This window comes from Hetaerina americana, unplaced genomic scaffold (genome assembly GCF_022747635.1).
Source record: "Hetaerina americana unplaced genomic scaffold, ioHetAmer1.1.p SCAF_4, whole genome shotgun sequence".
NCBI classification, from domain to species: domain Eukaryota; kingdom Metazoa; phylum Arthropoda; class Insecta; order Odonata; family Calopterygidae; genus Hetaerina; species Hetaerina americana.
The window spans coordinates 102268493-102289602 of NW_027286985.1; the positions used below are offsets into that span (position 1 = coordinate 102268493).

Sequence of the window (21110 nt, forward strand, 5' to 3'; positions counted from 1 at the left end):
TCTGCAGTCAATTGGTGAACGCAAGGAGCGTGCAAGGGGGCCAGCAGCAGATGCATACTCAGTGTGGGATGAGGATGTAGAGAATGCACGATCATGTCCTAACACACTTCACCTCTTCCCAGAGTCTGTGAGGCGGCCTCTGCGCAACATGGTGGATGGAATTTGTCCCAAGAGCACAGTGCAACGCAAGTTGAGAGCTTCTGAGTATCAGGTGAGGTCATTTCCATTCATTATGACACTCCATAATTTTTTGCTAAAAATCTTGTGTCTATTAAGTTTTTATAAAAAGTATTGTTATCAATTTTTTCCTGAAGTGTATATGAAGGGCTGAATTCATCCTGTTGGTTAAGTGTGTGCATAATCGTGTATTGACATTGATTAGATGACAGTACCCACCATTATCACTGAAAACTTGGTATTGTAAAATATCTGCACCAAACTTGTCTAGAAGGTATTGATACGCTCAAGGGATGTACTTTGAAGAATTTCGAGGCATTGAGGCATGGTCTGACATGATTTTTGTTGGCATGGTTTCATTGTAGCCAATGGGCAAGGCATCACTACAGTCTCAGCTGTTTTTTCACTGTGGCCCAGGGGTCCAATGAAGTTTGGTTTACATAAATGAGGGAGACAAAATGAGTAGTAAAGGAAAAGGAGGTCTTAAGAAAGTCAGGAGGGAAAAAGAGCCAGGTAGGAAGGCATGAGTTGTTGGAAATTGGTCGAAGTCTGGGAGGGGTTTCATCATTGCATTACAGATTGATGGAAGTTTAAAGAATAATGATTTTTTGATGGAGAGGAAAGGGGTGAACCAATGAAAGAGAACCATCAGCCATGCTGTGAGCAAAGATACTTGAAGAGGGGTAAAGAGAAAGAAGTTCAAATGACCTATAATTACCATTGACGATTTTTATTAAAAGTGTTTTGTATCATTCATGGCACTGTGATTAGTGAAGGAGTAAATGCCCAGAGAATGCTTAGTATAATTGGAAAGTGGTTATGGGAGTGTAAATGTTGGATACCATGATTATATAAATGCTTGCCATAATTATATTTCTCCAATATCATGGATAATGGTTTCTATTATGCCAGCATAATTAGTAGCTCCTAAATATGCGAGAAAACTTTCAAAACTCTTAATTTGAAACAAATTTTAGGTCACAAATCAACTTTAGAATGAAATTTGAAAATATTTTTCAATTAGATCTACCATGATCCAAATGTTGAGAAAATAATCAAGGAAAAAGAGTCCTTGTACTTTTGGACCATAGTAAAATTGCATACTGTAATTATGTTTTTTAAATATTGCTACATTTTAATGTGAACATTAATGTTATGAATAAAATAATGAAAAGTTCCTTGCTCTGTACATAAATAGCACATTTGAAAATCATTTATGAGTTGTAATTGTATAAATCATGCAATATATTGCTACTCAACATCTTTTATTGTGTTTTATTATATTATTGATTTGCAGTATTGTTTTAAATTTAGTGATGATTCTGCAGGGAAGATCTACTCATTGATTAAAACATACTTGTGTTTTAATATTCAACTGTGTTAAATTATATTTCATCATTGTTTTTCATTAATGGTTTGCATGCATGGCAAATATTTTGTGCATCCATAGCCTAGACTAATAGAGCTTATGAGGGCACAAAGAAACTTAACTCTTCCACTACAAAGGAATACTTAATTGTGGAAGTGTTTAGTTTCTTTTTACCCTCATAATGAAGGAATTCCATAAAGTTAAACCTGAAACTGTTATTTTTGTCTAATATAGCTTCTTCGAATGAAATTTCATAAGGAGTTTAATAGGAACAAGTTTAAGCATTTCTTGCCTTATCAGTATTCAATGAGTGAAAATAGGCTATTTCATGCAAGTTAATAATGTGTTTAATTTACTAGCTAGAAAAATTAAAATAGTTTTTGCCAAAAAAACTGGTACATTAATGTAGACTCAGCTCATTATAGTGTGCTTGATTTTGAAAATGCCAAAATTTTCTTCACAGTTGTTGAAGTATATTAGAGAGAAAGGGGTAACTTGCGCATATTGAATACCATCCTTTCTTAGGTGTTTGAATGTTTGGGTGGCCATCAGTAATCACGTGTCCTTATTCCTTTTCTACCAAAGGCTGGCAATGAAGAGCATGCCAAGATAATCCGAGACATGGGAATCACAGTCCTGTCATTGCCTGATGGGAGGGTTCAACTTCTTCACAATTTGGCCAGTGTAAGTGCTTCAAGTATTTTCCTTTGTGTATAGTATTCTTCCAACTTTAATTTAAGTGATAACCTTTGCAATTTATTGAATTGTCCTAAACATGTTTTAACTGCTTAATTTACCCTTATTGTGTTGTTTTCTTATCTCTTACATGGAAGAGCATGTAATTGTTTTAGTTTCTTAAAAAACTAGGTTTAAACCAGTGTCTTGTCTACTTCATTTGTGTACATCTATGGGATTATATGTCATCATTGATATTTTCTCATTGGCTGGTTACTTTCTGAATATATGGACACTGTTGTGTAATTTGAAAAGTAATTTTCCAGTTTTTTCCTGCTTAGGTCTAGCTTTGTAGTTTCCAGGTCATTCAAATTCCTTTTTCTCATTGATGATTTAAAAAATAGTTCATTGATTTCAAATTTATGCACTGACAGTTTAGTTCTCAAATATTCTTTTAAAAAATTAATTAAAATAAGTCTTAGCAGCCATGTTATTAGTAGAAAGTAGTTTTAGCCTTCATATGGATACTTGTATGCAATTTTATGCCATGTATGCAATTCATGTAGATTTTTGTAATGCAAGTGGATTCTCAGCACCACCGTGGCACTTGGAATGCCTACTTTGGAGTTTTGATGGGAAACACTTTCTTTTACCATTTATGCTCCTATACTCATGTGAGTCAACACTAAGTAGTATTTTAAAAATTATTTCTTTGTATATATATGTTTATGCTCTTTTTTACCTCCCTAATATGTTATTTTATGTCTTTCACTTCAATCAATCCCCAGTCTCCTAGCTCCTTGGCAAGCTGAAGGTTTGCTGAGAAATAATTAATAGTCACATTATGATGTATTCCATTATAAATGGTTTGAACAAATAGCATTCATCTGCAACCATTTATTCTACTTGTGAGAGCCATATCAAATATTTTCTTTGGTAAAATGAGAATTATTCCTTAGGTTTATCCTCTTCTTTCATCTATAGGTCAAAAAATTCTTCATTTCTTGCTCTTTTGCCGCAGGTGAAATGAATTGCTTGAAATACCCACAGCTTATAGACGAGTCATTAATAAGTCTAACATAATAATCAAAATTTAATATCCTTGGCACACAGGCCCAGTCCACCTCCGATGGGGAGGAGGGTATCCTGTTCATGCAGGAGATGGTTGAGATCTCAAGGATGCAGTCATCTCAGTCAGAGACATCTCCCCAAGCAGTGGTGTTTCACTCACAGTGGGCAGCCAACCATGCAAAGCAATCGTCAAAAATCAGTTCTGATGGAAAGGTGGTGCTGAGTGCAGGGCCAGCGCACTTTGGTCAGGAGCTGAAGGGAAATCAAAAGGTATACTTGGCTGTTATTTTCCAAATGCAACTGCTTGTGAGTGTGGATTAGTTCATGGATACCAATTAAGAAGTATTAATTCCCCAAACTTAAAGTTAAAATTGTTAAGTTTTAACTACTAGTTCAATAGGCATTTAAGTTTCAGGGAACAGCATTCAATTAATTGTTTGTACATAATTTGGCTTCAGTATAGAACCTAGTAACAAAGGTATACTGAATATGTGAAAAATATTTTTTTTACTGATGAGGCAATACCAGTTTTTCTTAGTACCCAATACCAAATATGATGCTACAAATTATCCACGGCAACACTCAACATCTTTAGAAACGAGCTAATTGTGCGTACTCTAAAAATTGTTGGGAATATTTTTCTCCCAATGCAAGCAAATATAATCTCCAGACTTAAATAAACTTTATAATAAAAAAGGTAGGCATTTTTTTGTTTAATATTATATTGGCATCAGAAACATGGTAACACATTTTAATATTAGGAAAGGATATACTTTAGTCATTAATGTATATGTAACATGTTATTTAATGATGGTTGTACCTTAACAATATTTATCTGTGTTAAATATTTTTAAAATAAGCATTATTAGAAAAAAATCAACTGTATTCTTTTGGACATTTCTTGCATTTTCACCATGTTTTTTTCACTGCATTTGTTGACTGACAGTAAATGCAGGGAAAACCTGAGAAGTAGGCAAAGCTCTCTAATTCCCTTTTCATGCATGTTTTTTTTAATAAGTTTAATGGTTCCTTCTTCCATTTAACCCATCATGGTATACATATTATATTAGGCATAAAATTAATAATTGCGTGCATATATACTCATATAAATACGTATAGACGGACAAAAATTTATTATGCATAGATTTGCACATTGAAAAGAAAAGGAAAAATTATACATACATATCCATTTATGCATGTATAAATTAAGGATACTCCTACACATACAAATATACTCAAAGTAAATGACAGTGAATAAAGAGAACAATAAAATAAGGAAAGTCTAAGCGAAGAATGAGGTTTGTCGGAAAAGCTAGGGAGAGCGTGGCATTGCTCACCTAGTAAAAACCCACGCAGGTAAACACCCAAAAAGATAAGGAAGCACTGCTATCAAAAGAATCTACAGTGTACCTGTGCTACATGAAGCGAATTCTCAGTTTCAAATAAATTTGAATGAGTGATCTGGCTGAAATGACACCTGGAGTATGTATATGGTGAAAATGTTGGTGTTCATGCCATAAAAATAGTATGAGTGTGTGTAGTTTGTGTTATTAGAATCTAGGCAAGTGCTGGAATATCATTCCAAAAACAAATTTAAACTGGAAAAAAGCATGAATTTCTTTGAGAAATGAATGAAAGTCCTAATTTGAAATGTATTGATAAAGGGACCATAGCAGTAGCTCATACAGGGTTAGCACTTAAAATTTTCAATTTTGTATTATTTAATATTTTGAATACAAAGGCAGGATGTGGAAGAAGCTGTGTTGCTTCTTAGCCAAATGCCTGCATTAGCAAGGACTCTCAGTATCTAGTATCCCATCCCAATTATTTTTCTATCATAGGTAGGCATTAATTTTGTCTGAAATGAAATGTAAAATTTTTCACTTTTCTTTGTACATGTAAAAGAAGAGTGGCAGCTGATGAGTTAGTAGTTTTGATTGACTCTGATGTAGTGGGGGCCTGTTTCAGAGTAATAGAGCACTTGTAAATGCTTAAGTTTTGTCAGCTTTAAAGTATACGGTTGAATACTTGAAGATATATTCATGGCCTTATTTGACACTCCTCTCCATTGTCATGCGTTTCTTCTCAGGTGACTGCTCGTGTAGGGGTTGCAGAACCATTGCGTGTTTGCGGAGACTTGGAGAATGCAGGAAGGTTGCTTGGTCGGATTGCCATTGTGGAGAGGGGTGATTGCATGTTCATTGAAAAGGTAAGGGGATTCACAAGAGTCTTATTGAATTTTTTTTATTTATTTTATATTGTTTATGTCACAGTTTTTTAGGAATAATTATAAATCAATACTTATAATCTATAATTTTAGTTTTTAGTGTTATGCTAGAGGGAAAAAGGAACATTTGAAAACCTTCAATTTCATCTTATAAGTAAAAACCACTAAATCATTTGCATTTCTTTATGGTTTTTGAACTCATGCAATTGTTTTATTAATTTATCAATTTCTCTTACCTCCCTGATAATTGCACTACTGTGTTCTGCTCCATTCACTAAATATCCCTCATTCCATTGCTGAAACTAGAGAGGAACAGATTGGCAGTTGATAATTTGAATAACAAGGTGCTAAGGCTTTAGGATCTTGTTATTGAAAAATGTTATGCTATTAATTACTCAATATTTGCTTGTGTCTCTATCAATCTAGATTAGATCAGTTCTTCACCATGCTTTCAACAAAAGATGATGGTATTCATTGTTGTCTAATTTCTATGCACCATTAAATATGTGCAAAATGAGACACAGATTCCTCGAGCTTTTGGTTTGGTGATATTTTAAGAATTCTGATGACTTGCATTATTTTGCTTATTCCGTCTGTTTTAGGTGAGAAGATGTGTTTTGAGTTGAGATGATTGTTGCATTCTGGTCTTTGCAGGCACGTCGTGTTCAGGCTGCGGGTGCCGTTGGGGTTGTGGTGGTGGACAACACACCCGGGACATCAGCTGCCTCCTCCGCCATGTTTGCCATGTCAGGCGATGGTCAGGATGATGTGACAATACCCGTTGTGTTCCTCTTCTACAGTGATGCCACCATTCTGTTGCATGCCCTCTCACACACGCCCTCATTGCTCGTGACGCTCACCTCAAGTGCCTCAGTCCTTGCTGGTGAGTGAGTGAGTCAATGGACTCAAAAAAACATGGACACAAAAATGTGAGCCTTTGCGGGCCACAGATGTAGCCATTGAGCTATTGATGTGAGGTCACCCAAGTCATGTCATTTCAAACTCTGAATGAATTCGGTGTTATTTTTGATGCAGGAAATTAGGTTCTGCTAATTTATCACTCGTGTATTGTTCATCATATTCATAAGCTATGCTGCTCTTTTGTTTTCTGTCTTCCCATAAATTGAAGAGAACAATCACAGCAGGTGACAATTAGTGTATGGTCGAAAAATCGATTAAGTGAGCCTAATTATTTTATCAACATGGTAGTTAATGGAAAATTTGTACATTTATCATCTTTTCAGGATTTCCATGTCATAAATGTTTGCATTTACAGTGTAGCAGAAATTGAAGTAAAAAAAACAGAATATGTGTTAACTCTCATGTAAATTGAGTTGAGTCTGAAACTTCTAAAAATTTATTTTCCAAAATGGTGTTGCTTCAAACCTTAGGTTAGAAGAGTAAATAAAACATCTAATGAAATGAAAATATCTATTTAAGTATTCATAATGATGTTTAAATAGTTGTGCATTGATTTGATTTCTCTACCTTACATTGAAATTTTTATTGTTAAGTTGTGTCGTTAATTTATCAAAAGTTCACTTCATGTTGTTCTAATAAGTATGTGAATGATTTTCAGAAAATGACTTGGAGAAGAAGAACAGTCAGCAAAGCACACATGATGCAACTTTGCAGCAGCTGAAGGAATCTGTTCATGACTTCTTACGTAAGAAAGCAGTGGCTCAGGTATGTTTTGTAATTTGAAATAGTACAGTTTTTCATGTCACTTAATGGCTATTTTATTGATGTCAATTCTTTAAAACCAGAATAAAGGTATCATATCCAATATTCCTTTAATGAAATGTCAGTTTGGTGTCAAAGCAAATTGCAAAGAAATTGATTCTCTCAAATTGTTAAATGGCATCTTCAGTGACTTTTTAAAATATTTTGGCAAAATAATTTTATTTTTTGTAATTAGATGCTTGGTAACTTTCCCCATGATATTTTTCCCAATTGATATTAACCTCAAAATTTTATTGTCAAGGTACAGTTGTAAGAGTAAAACTGGGTTTTTGTACCTCAATAATCATGCTGTGGCATTGGAATCGATAGGAAAAATAAAAACTGCATTGTAAATTACAAAGTTTCTAAATACCAGCATTGGATATCATACTATTACTCAAAGTTAAGCCTAAAGGAATAGTGTATATGCCTTGTTATAGTTATCTGAATTTTTAAAGGTTAAGAAATTTTACGAGTCAGGGCAGGGCTTATAACATGACCTAAAATTGCAAATTCCTGTGTGACTACTAGGGATTTGTCAATGTAATGCATCAATACCAAAGGGTATAATGAAGCTTGCCAGTTGTACAAGTATGAAATTTGGATTTTTTTTACAAAAAATCGGAAGAATGATAAAAAGAGCTTTATTCAAAATATGCTCCATTGCTAGTTAAACATTTTTCCCATCTTTCGGGCAATTTGTGGATACCACGCCAGTAAAAATCTTTCCATTGTGCTGGTCGGTAAGTGTGTGACCCATCAATGCAAACAAGTGGTAATCGGAAGGAGCCAAGTCTGGTGAGAAAGCTTTTTGGGGTAGGGATTCCCAGCTGAGTGCTTCCAGTGTGTTGTGAACTGGTGTTGCCGTATGCGATGGAGCATTGTCATGAATAAAAATGACTTTGTTGCCTCTTTTTGTGTTCTGGTCTTTTTTCAAGCTGCAAATGGTTCAAATCAAAGAATTTTTGTTGGTAGTGTTCTGTATTAACCGTTTCACCAGGTTTTAACTGCTCATAATTGACCACACTCTTCTGGTCCCACCAAACATAGAGCGTTATCATTCTGCCAAAGCGATTCATTCTTGCGATTGATGTGGATGGTGCGCCTGGGTCTACCCATGATTCTTTGCACTTGGGATTTTAAATATATATCCACTTTTCATCCCCAGTAATGATATAGTGCAAAAACGACTTCCTTTTGTATCATGCAAGCAAAATTTCACATGTGTTTTGGTGCCTGTCCATCTCTCTGTTGTTCAACTCATGTGGTACCCATTTGCCGGTCTTCTGAATCTTTCCTGTCTCTCATAGGTGATTGGAAACAGCTTGTTGACTAACTCTCAATTGCTCTGCAACTCATTTTTGTGTTTGTGAATCATCTTCGTCCAACTATGCTTGCAATCTTTGTACCTTTTTTGGTGGTTTTCCGTGTTCCTTGTCTGCAGCATTGAATTCACCACTTTTTTTATGCCGAAACGGTAATTCACATGTATCTTGCGATGGAGCATGTTCACCATAAGCTTCTCAAAGTAATCGGGTTGATTTAGCAACAGTTTTTTCAAATGAAAACAAAAATATTAATGCTGTCCGCTTATGCTCCTTGTTTGTTTGGTATAAATTTTGACATATTGAGCTCAGCAACACAACACTATTCAAACACTTTTTCAATTTATCACTCGTGTGCATCTGACGCTTGTTGATGGCACAACAAAATGTCATAAGTGTCAAATCTTAATACCATAAACTGTATTGGTGCACCATTTGTTGTCTGTAATCTGCCTTTCATACTTTTACACCTGATATGAAAGGTGGGAGTGCAGGAATTGTGATGTCACAGGATGCATAATTTTACAATATAAATGTAATCAATGTCAATAAATAAGTTGATAATGTACCTCAACATGTTTTTGAAGCAAAATCATATTATTTACAGGTCTAAGTTCTAAAATAAAAATGTCTTTTACATATTTACATGCACAATGAATAAATACAGTTTTCTTAAAATGTTTTGCTTTTGCCACTTATACTTATGAAACTAAAATCAACATCAAATTATGTTTGAAAAACTTAATTAAACCACACATTATAGTGAATTGACCAAAAAAACAAGAATATTATTTTAAGAGGGGAATGAATGTGGTGTAAGAATTATATCAAGATTGCAATATTATTTTCCCTTATTGAATGAAATCAAATTTTCCCGCAGATCAAAAGTTGTGATTTGCCGCAAATATATCTCAAGGATATCTTTTCTCTAATGTCAGTTTCTGACAAAATATAAGTTACCATTCAGTCATGTGTAATGAGTTAACATAGGCTCATAGAAATGGACAGTATACATATGGTGCTGAAGATTTTCTATGCTGTATGGTGTTGTAGTCAGGGGCACTCTTTTAATCTCGGTTTAGGCCATTTCCACCCTTCATGCCACCTGTCTCAGTATTGTTGGTCCTCTCAAGGTCGGCAAGCCAGAGGTGACCCCGGTGGATGATGCCGGGGACGTGATGCTGTCGTCATCATCCTCTGAGGTGAGAGAGGGAGGGGGAGTTAAGGGAGGGGCAGAGGAGGTGGGGCGCAGCGTGGGCGAACTGCTGCAACGGGCGGTGGCTGAGTGTGAGGGCAAGATGGAGTCTGTGGTGGGTGCCACTCAGCACCTGCTGAGCAGCAAGGCGAGGGAAAGTGGTGAGGTTGACTGGGGTAAGGCGAGGCCACTGGTGACCTCAGACATTCTCCTCTGCCTGTCGGCTATCGAGAATGCGGCACTGGTGGCGGCCAAGGATAATCCCTCCCTCCGCACCCTGGTTCCGCACACGAGGCTGGAGGGAGAAGGAGGTGATCCCTCAGAGGGTGAGGAGTGCCCAGCAGCAAAGGAGGAGCAGCCGCAGGAGGAGAGGGGGCTGCGAGAGGAGGAGGAGGGCGTTTTGGTGCAGGCAGTGGTTGGTGGGGAAGGGCGGACTTGCGATCTGGCATCTGGGGACAACACTCGCGATGAACTCTGAACTGTGTTTGTGTGTATGCATGAGTGGATGGAAAGGGTTGACTCCCCAAAAGAGTTGTGTGTGTATATGTGGGGGGGGGGGGGGGTAATTGGTGGGCCTTAAGGTGCTCTATCAAAATTTGCATTACTCTTTCCGTGGTTAACATATATTGTTAAAGACATTAGTACATGTATATACAAACCACAGAGGCACAGCTGATTTGTGTGATTGCAGTTATTAATATTAATAGTGTTGCTCAGTGAAAATTGTAGTGTTTGTCACTGAAGCGAGAAAACACACTAAAGGAGTGCTCACGTCTAGGTTGTTGGCAGATATGCTTGCTTTTCTGCATTCCCGAGACTAAGACCCACTTAAGTCACGAAGGGGTTACATCAGATCTTATTCGAACACCTGAGGGTACTCTACTGCTTTCAGAGTAATGACGGGGGTGAGAGAGCGAGCAGGGATTGTCCCTATGCCTAAATATGCGCTGTCTCTCAGATGTGCAAGTGTTTTTTGCATATCCATCCCTCAAGTGCTGTTTTACGATTCCAGTCGGTGCTTACATGGACATTGTTGAAGTTTTTATGGTATTGGAAATAGTTGATTGTTGTGGAGTTTATTGCCTTGTTGTCAGAGGAATTTTAGTAGAGGAAGAGAGAGGAGGGTGATGTGGTTTATACTGCCACATGATAGCATTCATTGTCTCCCCTCTCTTTGCATTCTCTCTTTAATTTCTCATATGCATGAATCCAATATTGTATTCCATTAGAAGTGAGTGAGCAACAGAGGGTGTTTGTTTGTTTGTTTGTTGACAGCTTCTGGTGCTGTGTATAAAATTGTAAAGCTCAAAAAAAGTGAAGGTTCTCGAGACTTGTTTCTTCCAAAGAAGCACCGTAATGAACGTGCTGCCATCATGAAGGATAGGATGGATGGGACACGTTGACAGGTGATGAATGCAGTATACCATACCATGTCTCTAAAGGCACTCGATTCAGAAATAGAATGATGTTCAACCAGTTGTAGTGTGAACAATTTTCTCTATTGTAAAAAAAAATAATAATTGTGGAATATGGTGAAGGGGCAAAATTACTTTGACAGAAATTATTGAAAATGGGTGATGGTAAATGTGTAAAATTATCACAGTCATGGTATGATGAGGCCGAAGTGGAGGTCTCTCTAGAAATGGCCCGAGTGCAAGTGAGACCCATGCATGCAATGGGGGTGGAGTGTAGCATTATTGGGAAGCAAGTTGAGGTCTCCTTCCCTCTGTCAGCCATGGTGGGGGAATGGTGTGTTGCAATGAGTTTTTTTCTCTCAATTAAATTTTAGAAAATATTTGTGGCTGGCGGTTTTCTCTCACAGAGTTACATCTTCAAAACTTGCATAGTGATGAATGTCTTGTATGAAAGAATTGTTATTTCTTCATGAGTACATTACTCAAGTATCTGTGTTTAAAATTTATTTTTGTTCATGGTACAACACTTTCATCCATTCCCATTCCACCAAAAGTACTACCTACCATTACACCTAGCCATAAATGGCTATCCTTTGAGTATTGGCTGGTTCCAACAAGGATTTGGTGGGTACCCTTTTTAATGGATAAATCAGTATGGGGACGTCCATTTGACAGTGGGCACAGTGGTGCAAGCCAACCAGTGGGTCCTGAGGGCATATTTGGGTGTTTCCCCTTGAAGCACCCTTGCCTGCATTGTATGCTCTTATGGTATTTGGTAAACCACAAGCACAAAGAAAAATGGCACCTCTTCCCAGAGTGCTTCAATTCATATGTGAGCTTAGCTCTCATACAAATTCCAATTCCCATATTTTTACATAATATTACAGTAAACTCTCGATATTATCCGCATGCTAATTGTTGCATGATGAAGTGTAGATAATCAAAAAATGCGATTGGGATGTGCGGTGGCTAATGTACTGGCTTCCCGCCCAAAGGACCCGGGATCATATCCTTGAGACATCAGATATTTTTCAGTGGTATCCTGATCCCTACTTGAGGTGCTTTGTGGAGAGCACTTTGAGTATGTGCGCCGTCCATCGAATGAGACGTTAAGCGGCGGAACCCCTTGGCACCTTTTGTTAAGAAAAGGTTAACAGTGATGCTGGGTTTCTCTCTCCCCTGTATCATTTCCTGTCGTTCCCTGATGTCACAAATGATGTCAGCTGTCGTTTGCCTCTCCTAAAACTACGACTATAATCGAAAAACACAGAAATATACAAAATACATGGAAAATATGGTCATGATATAAACAGATATGACAGAAATTTTCCTTTTTCACTCCATGTTATCAAGTCACGTTTGTTTCAGCAATAGAAAGTAAATTTTTTTTTTATTTTTCAGCCATTTTTATAAGGGTGGAATTAAAATGCAGGGTAGATAGTTAATGATAAATATCTTGCATAGTGAAGCTGTGTATTTTCTCTCTTTTAAGAGGGAAGATGGTATTCTCGGGGCTAATGAATGTGAGGGAAATGATAATAGAAAAGTACAGGCAGTACAAAAACGTTGAAATTTAAACAAAATTTATTTGCTGCTTTAGATCTTTTGAAATTAAGAACTTAAAAGATAGACCAGGTAATTCAAACTTGTTTATTTAAAAAAGCATGTTGAAGTTTAAAATCATTTAATTATCCTTAGGATTGTAATTTTATTAAAATTTTGAGGTGCTGGGAAGATAATAGCACAGGTAATCTACGAAATAGATGATCTGCATATGGATAATCAAGAGTTTACTGTATATGTACGGTGTGGTGGCCCACAAATACTTGAAAATGTCAACAAGTATGTCCTGGTCTCAAATCTGGATATGCGTATGTAAACTTAGGGCATATGTAGGTTTTATGGCTTTCTGGAAGGGTGTTGTAATGACTGTAGAACTACTGGTGGTATGGGGGAATAGATTTGAAGGTTTCTGGCCTTATTTGGAGGAAAATGACAAATAATTGTCTTCCGCTAAAAAATATTCAAACATGACAGGCTATGGTTTCAGCATGAGTATATTTGTATTTGTGATTTCATCCATGTGTAGTATTCACAAAAACACAACAGTTTCACTGAAATTCCTGTCAGCTGTAGAAGTATATTCATCTAATCCATTTAACTGAAGCCTCCACAAAAATATGGTTTCTACAACCAAACCACTTTTGTAAGGTATCAATTTGGATATAATGCCTTTGAATAATTTTTACACATTGTAACCATGGCCAATCATGAGTAAACATATAGTTCAACAAAAGAGTGCAAAGCATCTGATTTCTGCCAGGAAATGAATTTTTCCGTACCTTGAGCATGCAGTTTTCACTTGCTGTTAACTTTGTAATCAGTGAGTTACAACCTTGTACCCCAGAAAACATCAACTTATCAGACTGAAGACTTTGATTGGTGGGTTGAGCTGTATTGCATTAGCAAAATTAGGTGCATCTTGTATCATTTCCAGGAATAATTTTGGAACCAATTAAATCTTCTACACATTGAAAATAAATGAAAACTATGTCAAATTATTGTTGCAATTCTTCATTGGCTTGTGACTAATTCTATGAGTTAGGTGATCCTGAGAATGTCTTTTGAGGTTCAAAACTCATTTGGGTTGTGAAACAGCTGTGGGTGTTGCCCAAAATTCACAACAGAAGACAAAGATGTTTCAGTTATTATCCCTTTGTCCTGAATATTGATTGGCTACAGCCCTCCACTCTTGCCTTCCCTTAATGTGAATTCCCTTTTGCCCTCATAGCTTCTTGTGCCTTCTTGCTTCCCTCTTTATTTTGGCTAAGAATTTTCAATTGCTCCATCTCATGTAGCCCTCTATTTCCTCTCCTAATAAACCTAGCCTAAACCTATTACGATTCAAGGTATCTGACGTACCTTGAGACAGAATGTTATAAAGTGATGCCATCCTTAGTATCTCATAATAGAATTCTTCTGATTAGTCTTTTCCATACCGTCTCCCATTGTGCTATTCTACTCGTCTTCATACTTCCTTATGTCTTACTTCACAGAGAGAGGATTTGGTTCTTTCCATTTCCTTAATTGAAATATCTCACAGGCTTAGGTGCATGAGTATCCACTGAGCATCTGTATGCAACTATCATTATGCCCAAAGAGTTATATAAGAAAGAACAGTAAATAGATAGATATTCATCTTTATTTTTGGGCAAAATTGAGGCTATCTTTAACTACTTAACTCCTTTGCAAGTAAAGGTTTCATGTAAAATGCAGCATTGAAGAATGGTTAGTCTTGAGTTTAGAACTCTCAGTATCAAGAGATACCAACAGCAGTGATTCAAAAGTATTTTGATCTGCATGGTCACACTCTCTCATGGGTGGAAAGAATCAAATTGATTTGGGAGGAATTAAGCAAGCCCAGAAGTTAATCCAACTTATGTGTTCGCATATTGTTAGTTGAGAGCATGACTTTCATCATTTTTGGTCTTTACTCACTTCTCCTGAATCCACCTTCATTTTTGCGATTTCATGTGCCTTATGGTTCAATAATAGAATTGATCCATTGGCGTTAACCATAAGGTGGATTGGAATATTATGACGGATCAAAGATAACTAGTGGCAAATGTGTCAGTCACTGTGCAAATTGCTGAGGTTAGAACCTCACTAATGGTGCTGCTTTCATGTGTTACTTACCTCATCCATGAAACTATCACAATATTGTGTGGCTAGATATAATTTACCTGTATATTATGCCTTGGAACTGGAATGCTGATTTTTAGAAAAATTCATTTTATTAGGGGAAAGGGTATTGAAAAGCTGGGAGGGATATTTTTTCCAAGCACAAGGTTTATTTTGGGAAAGGTAACTAACAGTCATATAATAATTATCTCTACAAATATAGTGTGTTTCAGTGATCACTAAATTGCAATTTCTTAATTATATATGCACTCATTTCTGCCATTAATTTTCAAATGCACATGATGTGGTTTATTATTCCGTTGTTTTACATATGTGTATGTCAAAACCGCCTATTTTACCATTTAGTTTGAATTTTATTTTCACATGTAACATATACTTTTAAAAGTTGATATCACTTTAGAACAGAGTTTTGACTTCACTTTAAGCATCCATCTTTTTCCTAAATAGAATCATCAAGCTGTATTTCTACAGTAAAACCATGATAGAATCAACCATAATGTTATTAACTCCATGTAAAAGTGTACCAATGAGATGGAGAAGAAAAGCCGCTGCTTTATGTGAACTGCCATTGCAGGGCACCGCTGCGGTAGTTGTTGACATAAAAAGGAAGAATAGTTGGTTCACTTTTGCTATTATCTAAATGTTCTATGAGGAACCTCATTGCCACCATTCATATTTATCTTCACTTGACCAGGGATAATCATAAAATAAAACAACAAGCTCAGATGATGGCACAGTTATTCATTTTAAATAATATAACCACAAGTATGTTCATTGCTTGGGCTGTATACATATTTGTTTCTGATGGATTATCCACAAGCTTAAAATGTCTGATTTTAAAATCAAAAAAATCCCACAGTAATAATAAATTAGGTGTGCTTTGTGAATAGAAGTACCAATATTTCCCACCGAGCCCCTAGTAATTAATTTTAAGTCTGTAACAAGTTCATTTGTATGAGTAAATGACGTCTCGAATCAATATCAAAGGTTTTAATTATGATTTATTTAATTGTTGTTGATAAGGACCATTTAAAATATTAGACAAGTAACATGCCTAAAATATAAAATATCACCATAAGGTGTCTTAAATGTGCAGTGTAACTCAAAAACAACCAAAATTAGCATAACTTTCATGCACACATTATCTGAAGAAATCATAGGAAATATGTATGTGATTGAAGGTATGAATGATAGAAATTCTGTTAATAAATTTTAATTTTAGAGAAAGAATGGTAATTATATTCAAGTTTTTTTAATATAGATTGGCATTTGAAACAAAATTGGTTTCCATTTCATCAACATTGAGAATGGTTTGCAGAATTCCAGTCACTCATTCCAAAAGGTTTCATTTAATGGCGTTGAATGTTTTCCATCAAGCCACAGAAGAAGGATAACTCATATTCACAGATGACCTAATGCTTGGGGATAAGTTTAAAGGAATAAAAGCCCAGTTCAAAATTATCCCATGCAATAAAAACAGTTTTTGACCAATTTGATGTGTATTTCATCGGTGAAATTTGAACCACAATTACTTAGGACAATGGCCACACTTCACTTGCAAGAGAACTCTCATGGTGGGCATTCAATCTTCTTGGCCTGTGGCTGGAGGTGCTGAAACAGAAGCACAAGTTTCTCATCTGTATTGCTTTCTGTTTGAATGAATCAAGGTGGTGGTTCTGGACACAGGGAAAGGGTTTATCAGTTACAGGACATTTAGGTGACGAATTCTTTGTGAAATACACATTTCCCTAGTATTTCAAAATTCAAGAGGCAAAAAATTGGACTCTGGAAAACCAGTTCAAAATAAATCGACTTTAAAAAAAAGGCCTTCTTTTGTTTCCATATTTGGGTCATATAATCAATATGCCAGACCATCTGTCCTTTAAAATGCTAAACAAATTAACCATGATTTTAAAAAAATCTTTTACATTATGTTTAGGAAAGACACTCATTGCTTTAAGTCTTTAGTAAAAATGCAAAATCTATGTCTCATACCAGATATGAATATATGAACAAAGGACATCTGTTCATTGTGCTAACCCAGAATATCGGTAAACTTGCATTATGTTTTTGAAGCAGATGTTGAAATAGCATCATTTTTATTTTGTTTCTTCATTTACTTCCTTCTTCTCAACTTATTTTCCATGGAACGCAACTGTAGCAAATTGTAAAATTATTTCACTGAATTTATTAAAAAATAGGATTCTTAGCACACAAAAATTGCAGATTACTGCCATTAAAAATTAATTTTTTCCATCACTGCCACATTGGGCTAATTTTTTAGTCACCAATACAGCAGTTGCACATATGAGGGTAAGTTGAAAAGTTCTCAAAATGAAATAGAAATAAACAATTTAATTCAGTGAAACTTTTGTATTTTTCAATTGAAGTCTCCCTGTACACCAATGCTTTTGATGCAGTTTGGTTCTAGAGAAGGCAGCCTCTGAGAAATGACGAGCAAAATCAAGTAACTAATATTTATTTACATAGTTTATCTACTCTGTATCATGGTTCATTGAAATATGCATCAAAACATGTGTAGATACATGTCTTGGAAAATCTATTGTATAAACAACCCAAGTTATGTGTTTTCATTATTTATAATGTGCTGAATGATCGATTGATTTTCATATCTCCCGAAGTTCACTGGGTAAAACCTGCATTTTCTTGGTAAATAGTGAGAGAATAGAATTTAAATGAAAACAGTACAACCTGTGGGCTCTTAAAGTCACCTAAATATAATATATACTGCATTCATTTTTAGTTTGGAGAGTGGATCTAGGCTTTTCATTATCTAGTGTAAGTATTTCCCTTTCACCCTGAATAATCAGGATTATGCTGTACCCATGCCTCATTATGTCAAAAAATTCAATGTTCAGTAGATATGTGGTTCACAATTGTTCATAGGTTGTCAGATCTCAGTAATAGAGTTTTTTAAATGCTTAAATTCACAAAGATGTAGAATAATAAACCTCTCCTGTTCATACCATATTGGATTCAACCTATGTGGAGCTCTGTAACCTTTGAACTGTCTCTGAATTCAGATATGAAATTTGGCAGAATCCACATTCTCTAAAACTTATTCATATCAAAGTGGAAAAAATTGGCACGAATTGTTTCTCCCCAAAAATTATTTGTGGATATAATATCTTGAAACAATTTGCTAAGCATCTCAAAAATATCATAAACCTATTGCCTTTGTGTGACAACTGTACTATAAACATTTGTGAAACTAACCATTTTTATAAAAGATATGAATAAAATAATGTGCAGTACATTTGGATCTATAAATATCATACCATTCTCTATTAGATTTGAAACTTATAAAATCACCAAAAATGTGTGAAAAACTCTCAGATGGATTGACACTTCTTATAAGGCATAGCTTATATTAAGATTAATGAAGATTGGACTTTGTGCTGCCTGGCACAAAGTGCATTCTTCATTTATATAATGCTTTTCCACTCCATCTTGCCAGACATGGTTGATTTAATTTCTAATAATTGATATTTTCAATTGTCAATAACTTTCTACCTATTCATATATCATCCAACATATTACCAGGACAGGAAAAAGTTGAACTGTCCCTTCAATTATGGAAACTAACTGTGTTGCTAGAAGTCATCGTACTGCTCACTCTCAAAATTTTTAAGTACTTGTTAAAAGCCAATTTCTTAGCAAACCAGTTGACTCCATTTTTAGACTTAGTTTTTTTGCAGTTGCTTATGGCAAAGCTCACAAATATCATACAATCTTAATAGGAGGAGGTGGAATTAAAGGGTGGTCTCACTGATATCATATGTTATCATTAGGTAATCTACTGGTTAAGGTAGGTTTTTGGATGGACATAATTACTAATTAAATAATTTGTGACCCCTACAAGAATACAACATCCTACTTTACATCAGGTCCCTCTTCAGCTCCAAGTACTTTCTTCATCCCATCAAACATCCCCACCCTGTTCTTTCCCTTTCCTCGTTTGCCTAACATTCTCCCCTCTATCACAGTATTCAACATCCCACTGTCGGTCAACACCCCCTTCATCCACCTTTCCTGCCTCCATAGGATTTCTCCCAACAAACCCCTCTCTTCCCCCATCAGACCAAGTACCTCCTCATTTGTTTTCTTCTCCGTCCATTTCACCGTCTCCATTCTTCTCCACACCCACATTTCAAAAGCCTCCAGTCTACGTCTATCCTCCTGCTTCAATGACCACGGTTCCGCGCCGTACATAGCTACGCTCCATATCAAAGTTTTTACGAGTCTTTTCTTAACATCCTTACTCAACGTCCCTGTTATCAACTCCCTCCTCCTTGTGAAAGCCTCTTTGCCTAGCGGAATTCTTCTCCTTACGTCCCTACTACTTTGACCATGTTGGTCCAAAACACTACCGAGATACGTAAACTGTTCTACCTGCTCTAGTTTTTGCCCTCCTATTTTATATTTTAGCTTGGCCTTTTTCTTTCTAGAAAATCGCATAACCTTTGTTTTATCAATATTGATTTTCATCCCAAACTTGTCGCATTGAATTTCCAATTCCCTCAGCAATGCTTGCAACCCCTTGGCTGACTGACAAACTAAAGCTTAGTCATCAGCAAACCTAACTGATTTTACGAATTCCCCGCCCACTTTCATTCCTACCTGCAGTTCTTCCCATGCCTCTTTAATCATTTCCTCTGCATACAGGTTGAACAGCAATGGTGATAATGGGCAACCCTGCCTCATCCCTCTTCCTAATACTGCCCATCAGGACTCCCCGTCCCCCCCCCTGCACCTGAGCAGTCTGAGACATGTACAGGTTGCAATTTGGCCTCCTTTCCCTCCAATCTATTCCTATATTCTGCAATATACTCATTATTTTTACCCAATTCACTCTATCAAACGCTTTTTCGAAACCTACAAAACAGGCAAATACCTCCTGGTTGTGTTCTATATTCCTCTCGATTAATAATCTCATTACTGCAATGGCATCACGTGCACCTCTCCCCTTCCTAAGCCCAAACTGATCATCCCCTAAGTAATCATTTGCCCTACTCATTTCCCACATTTCCCTAAACATTTCAATAGTTCCGTGGGAATGTTATCCACCCCCATGGCCTTATTTAGTTTCATCTCCCTTAATGTCCTTTCTATCTCATCGTCTAGTATGCCTGGACCTAAGCTATCTTCCTTTACGTTATATTCTTTTTCAATGTCTAACTTTGTTGGTCAAAGGTCTTTACTATATAGTTCTTCTATATACTCCATCCATCTCTCTTGGATTTTTCCTGTGTCAACTATTACCTTACCCGCCTTATCTCTAACTGTTAGCATAGATCTCCCTTTGTTACTTCCTGATAAAGATTTAACTTTGCTGTACAGCGCACCGATTTCACCCTTCCTCTGCAGACTTTCCGTATCCTCGCACTGCATCTTCCACCATGCTTCTTTTGCTTTATTTGTTGCCCGCCTCAATTTATTGTTTGATTCTTTGTACTTCATTTTGCCTAATTCTGTATTTACGGTCTTCCATTTTCGCCGCTCATCCATCTTTGTAATCATCTCATCCGTGATCCATGGTTTCCTAGTCTTTTTAGTCTTAGTCAATAGGGTCTTTTGCTGCTTTAGACCACCCTTTCTTGATACTTTCCCATTTTTCTTCGATTGTACTTAGCTTTTTACCATCTTCCATGATTTCCTCTACCGACTGTTTGTTTTCCTTCCTTTTCAAACCATTTAATGCTTCTACATTCCATTTTCTAACTCGCCGCCCCTGCCTTATCTTTTTGAAACGGATGCTACATTTCATAACAACTAAATTGTGGTAAGAGTCCGCATCCGCTCCCGGGAAGCTGTGCGAATTTATCACACTGTTCCTAAACCTGTGTCTAACCAGGATATAATTTAGCTGATACCTTTCTGAGTCACCTGGCATTTTCCATGTATACCTGCGTCTTTTGTGGTGTCTAAACCAAGTGTTGGTGATGACTAACCCCTGTCTCCTGCAGAACTCAACTGCTTTCTCCCCGCGGTCATTCCTCGTGTCTAAACCGTAGTCCCAGACCTCATCACCATTTCTTCCTTCACCTACCGTCGCATTCCAATCCCCCATCACTATCAAATGTTCCCTGCAGGAACACACGCGATCATGTCCTCTAGTTGATCGTATATCCTATCGACCTCTTCTTCCTTATGGTTGCTCGGTGGCATGTATATTTGAGTAATAACCAAGTTCTTCGGTTCTGCTTCAATC

General features: G+C 36.5%; 1 protein-coding gene across 1 annotated transcript in view; it reads left to right on the forward strand.

The window, feature by feature from the left end:
- The window catches only part of Edem2 (ER degradation enhancer, mannosidase alpha-like 2), a 30132-nt gene extending 18465 nt beyond the window's left edge, over positions 1–11667 (forward strand). The window contains exons 13-19 of the mRNA XM_071589632.1: positions 8–211; positions 2132–2230; positions 3335–3562; positions 5382–5501; positions 6174–6402; positions 7099–7205; positions 9700–11667. Coding sequence (XP_071445733.1) covers positions 8–211; positions 2132–2230; positions 3335–3562; positions 5382–5501; positions 6174–6402; positions 7099–7205; positions 9700–10239 — 1527 coding nt within the window. The 3' untranslated portion in view covers positions 10240–11667. The remainder of the gene's footprint in view (positions 1–7; positions 212–2131; positions 2231–3334; positions 3563–5381; positions 5502–6173; positions 6403–7098; positions 7206–9699) is intronic.
- The last annotated feature ends 9443 nt before the right edge of the window (positions 11668–21110 follow it).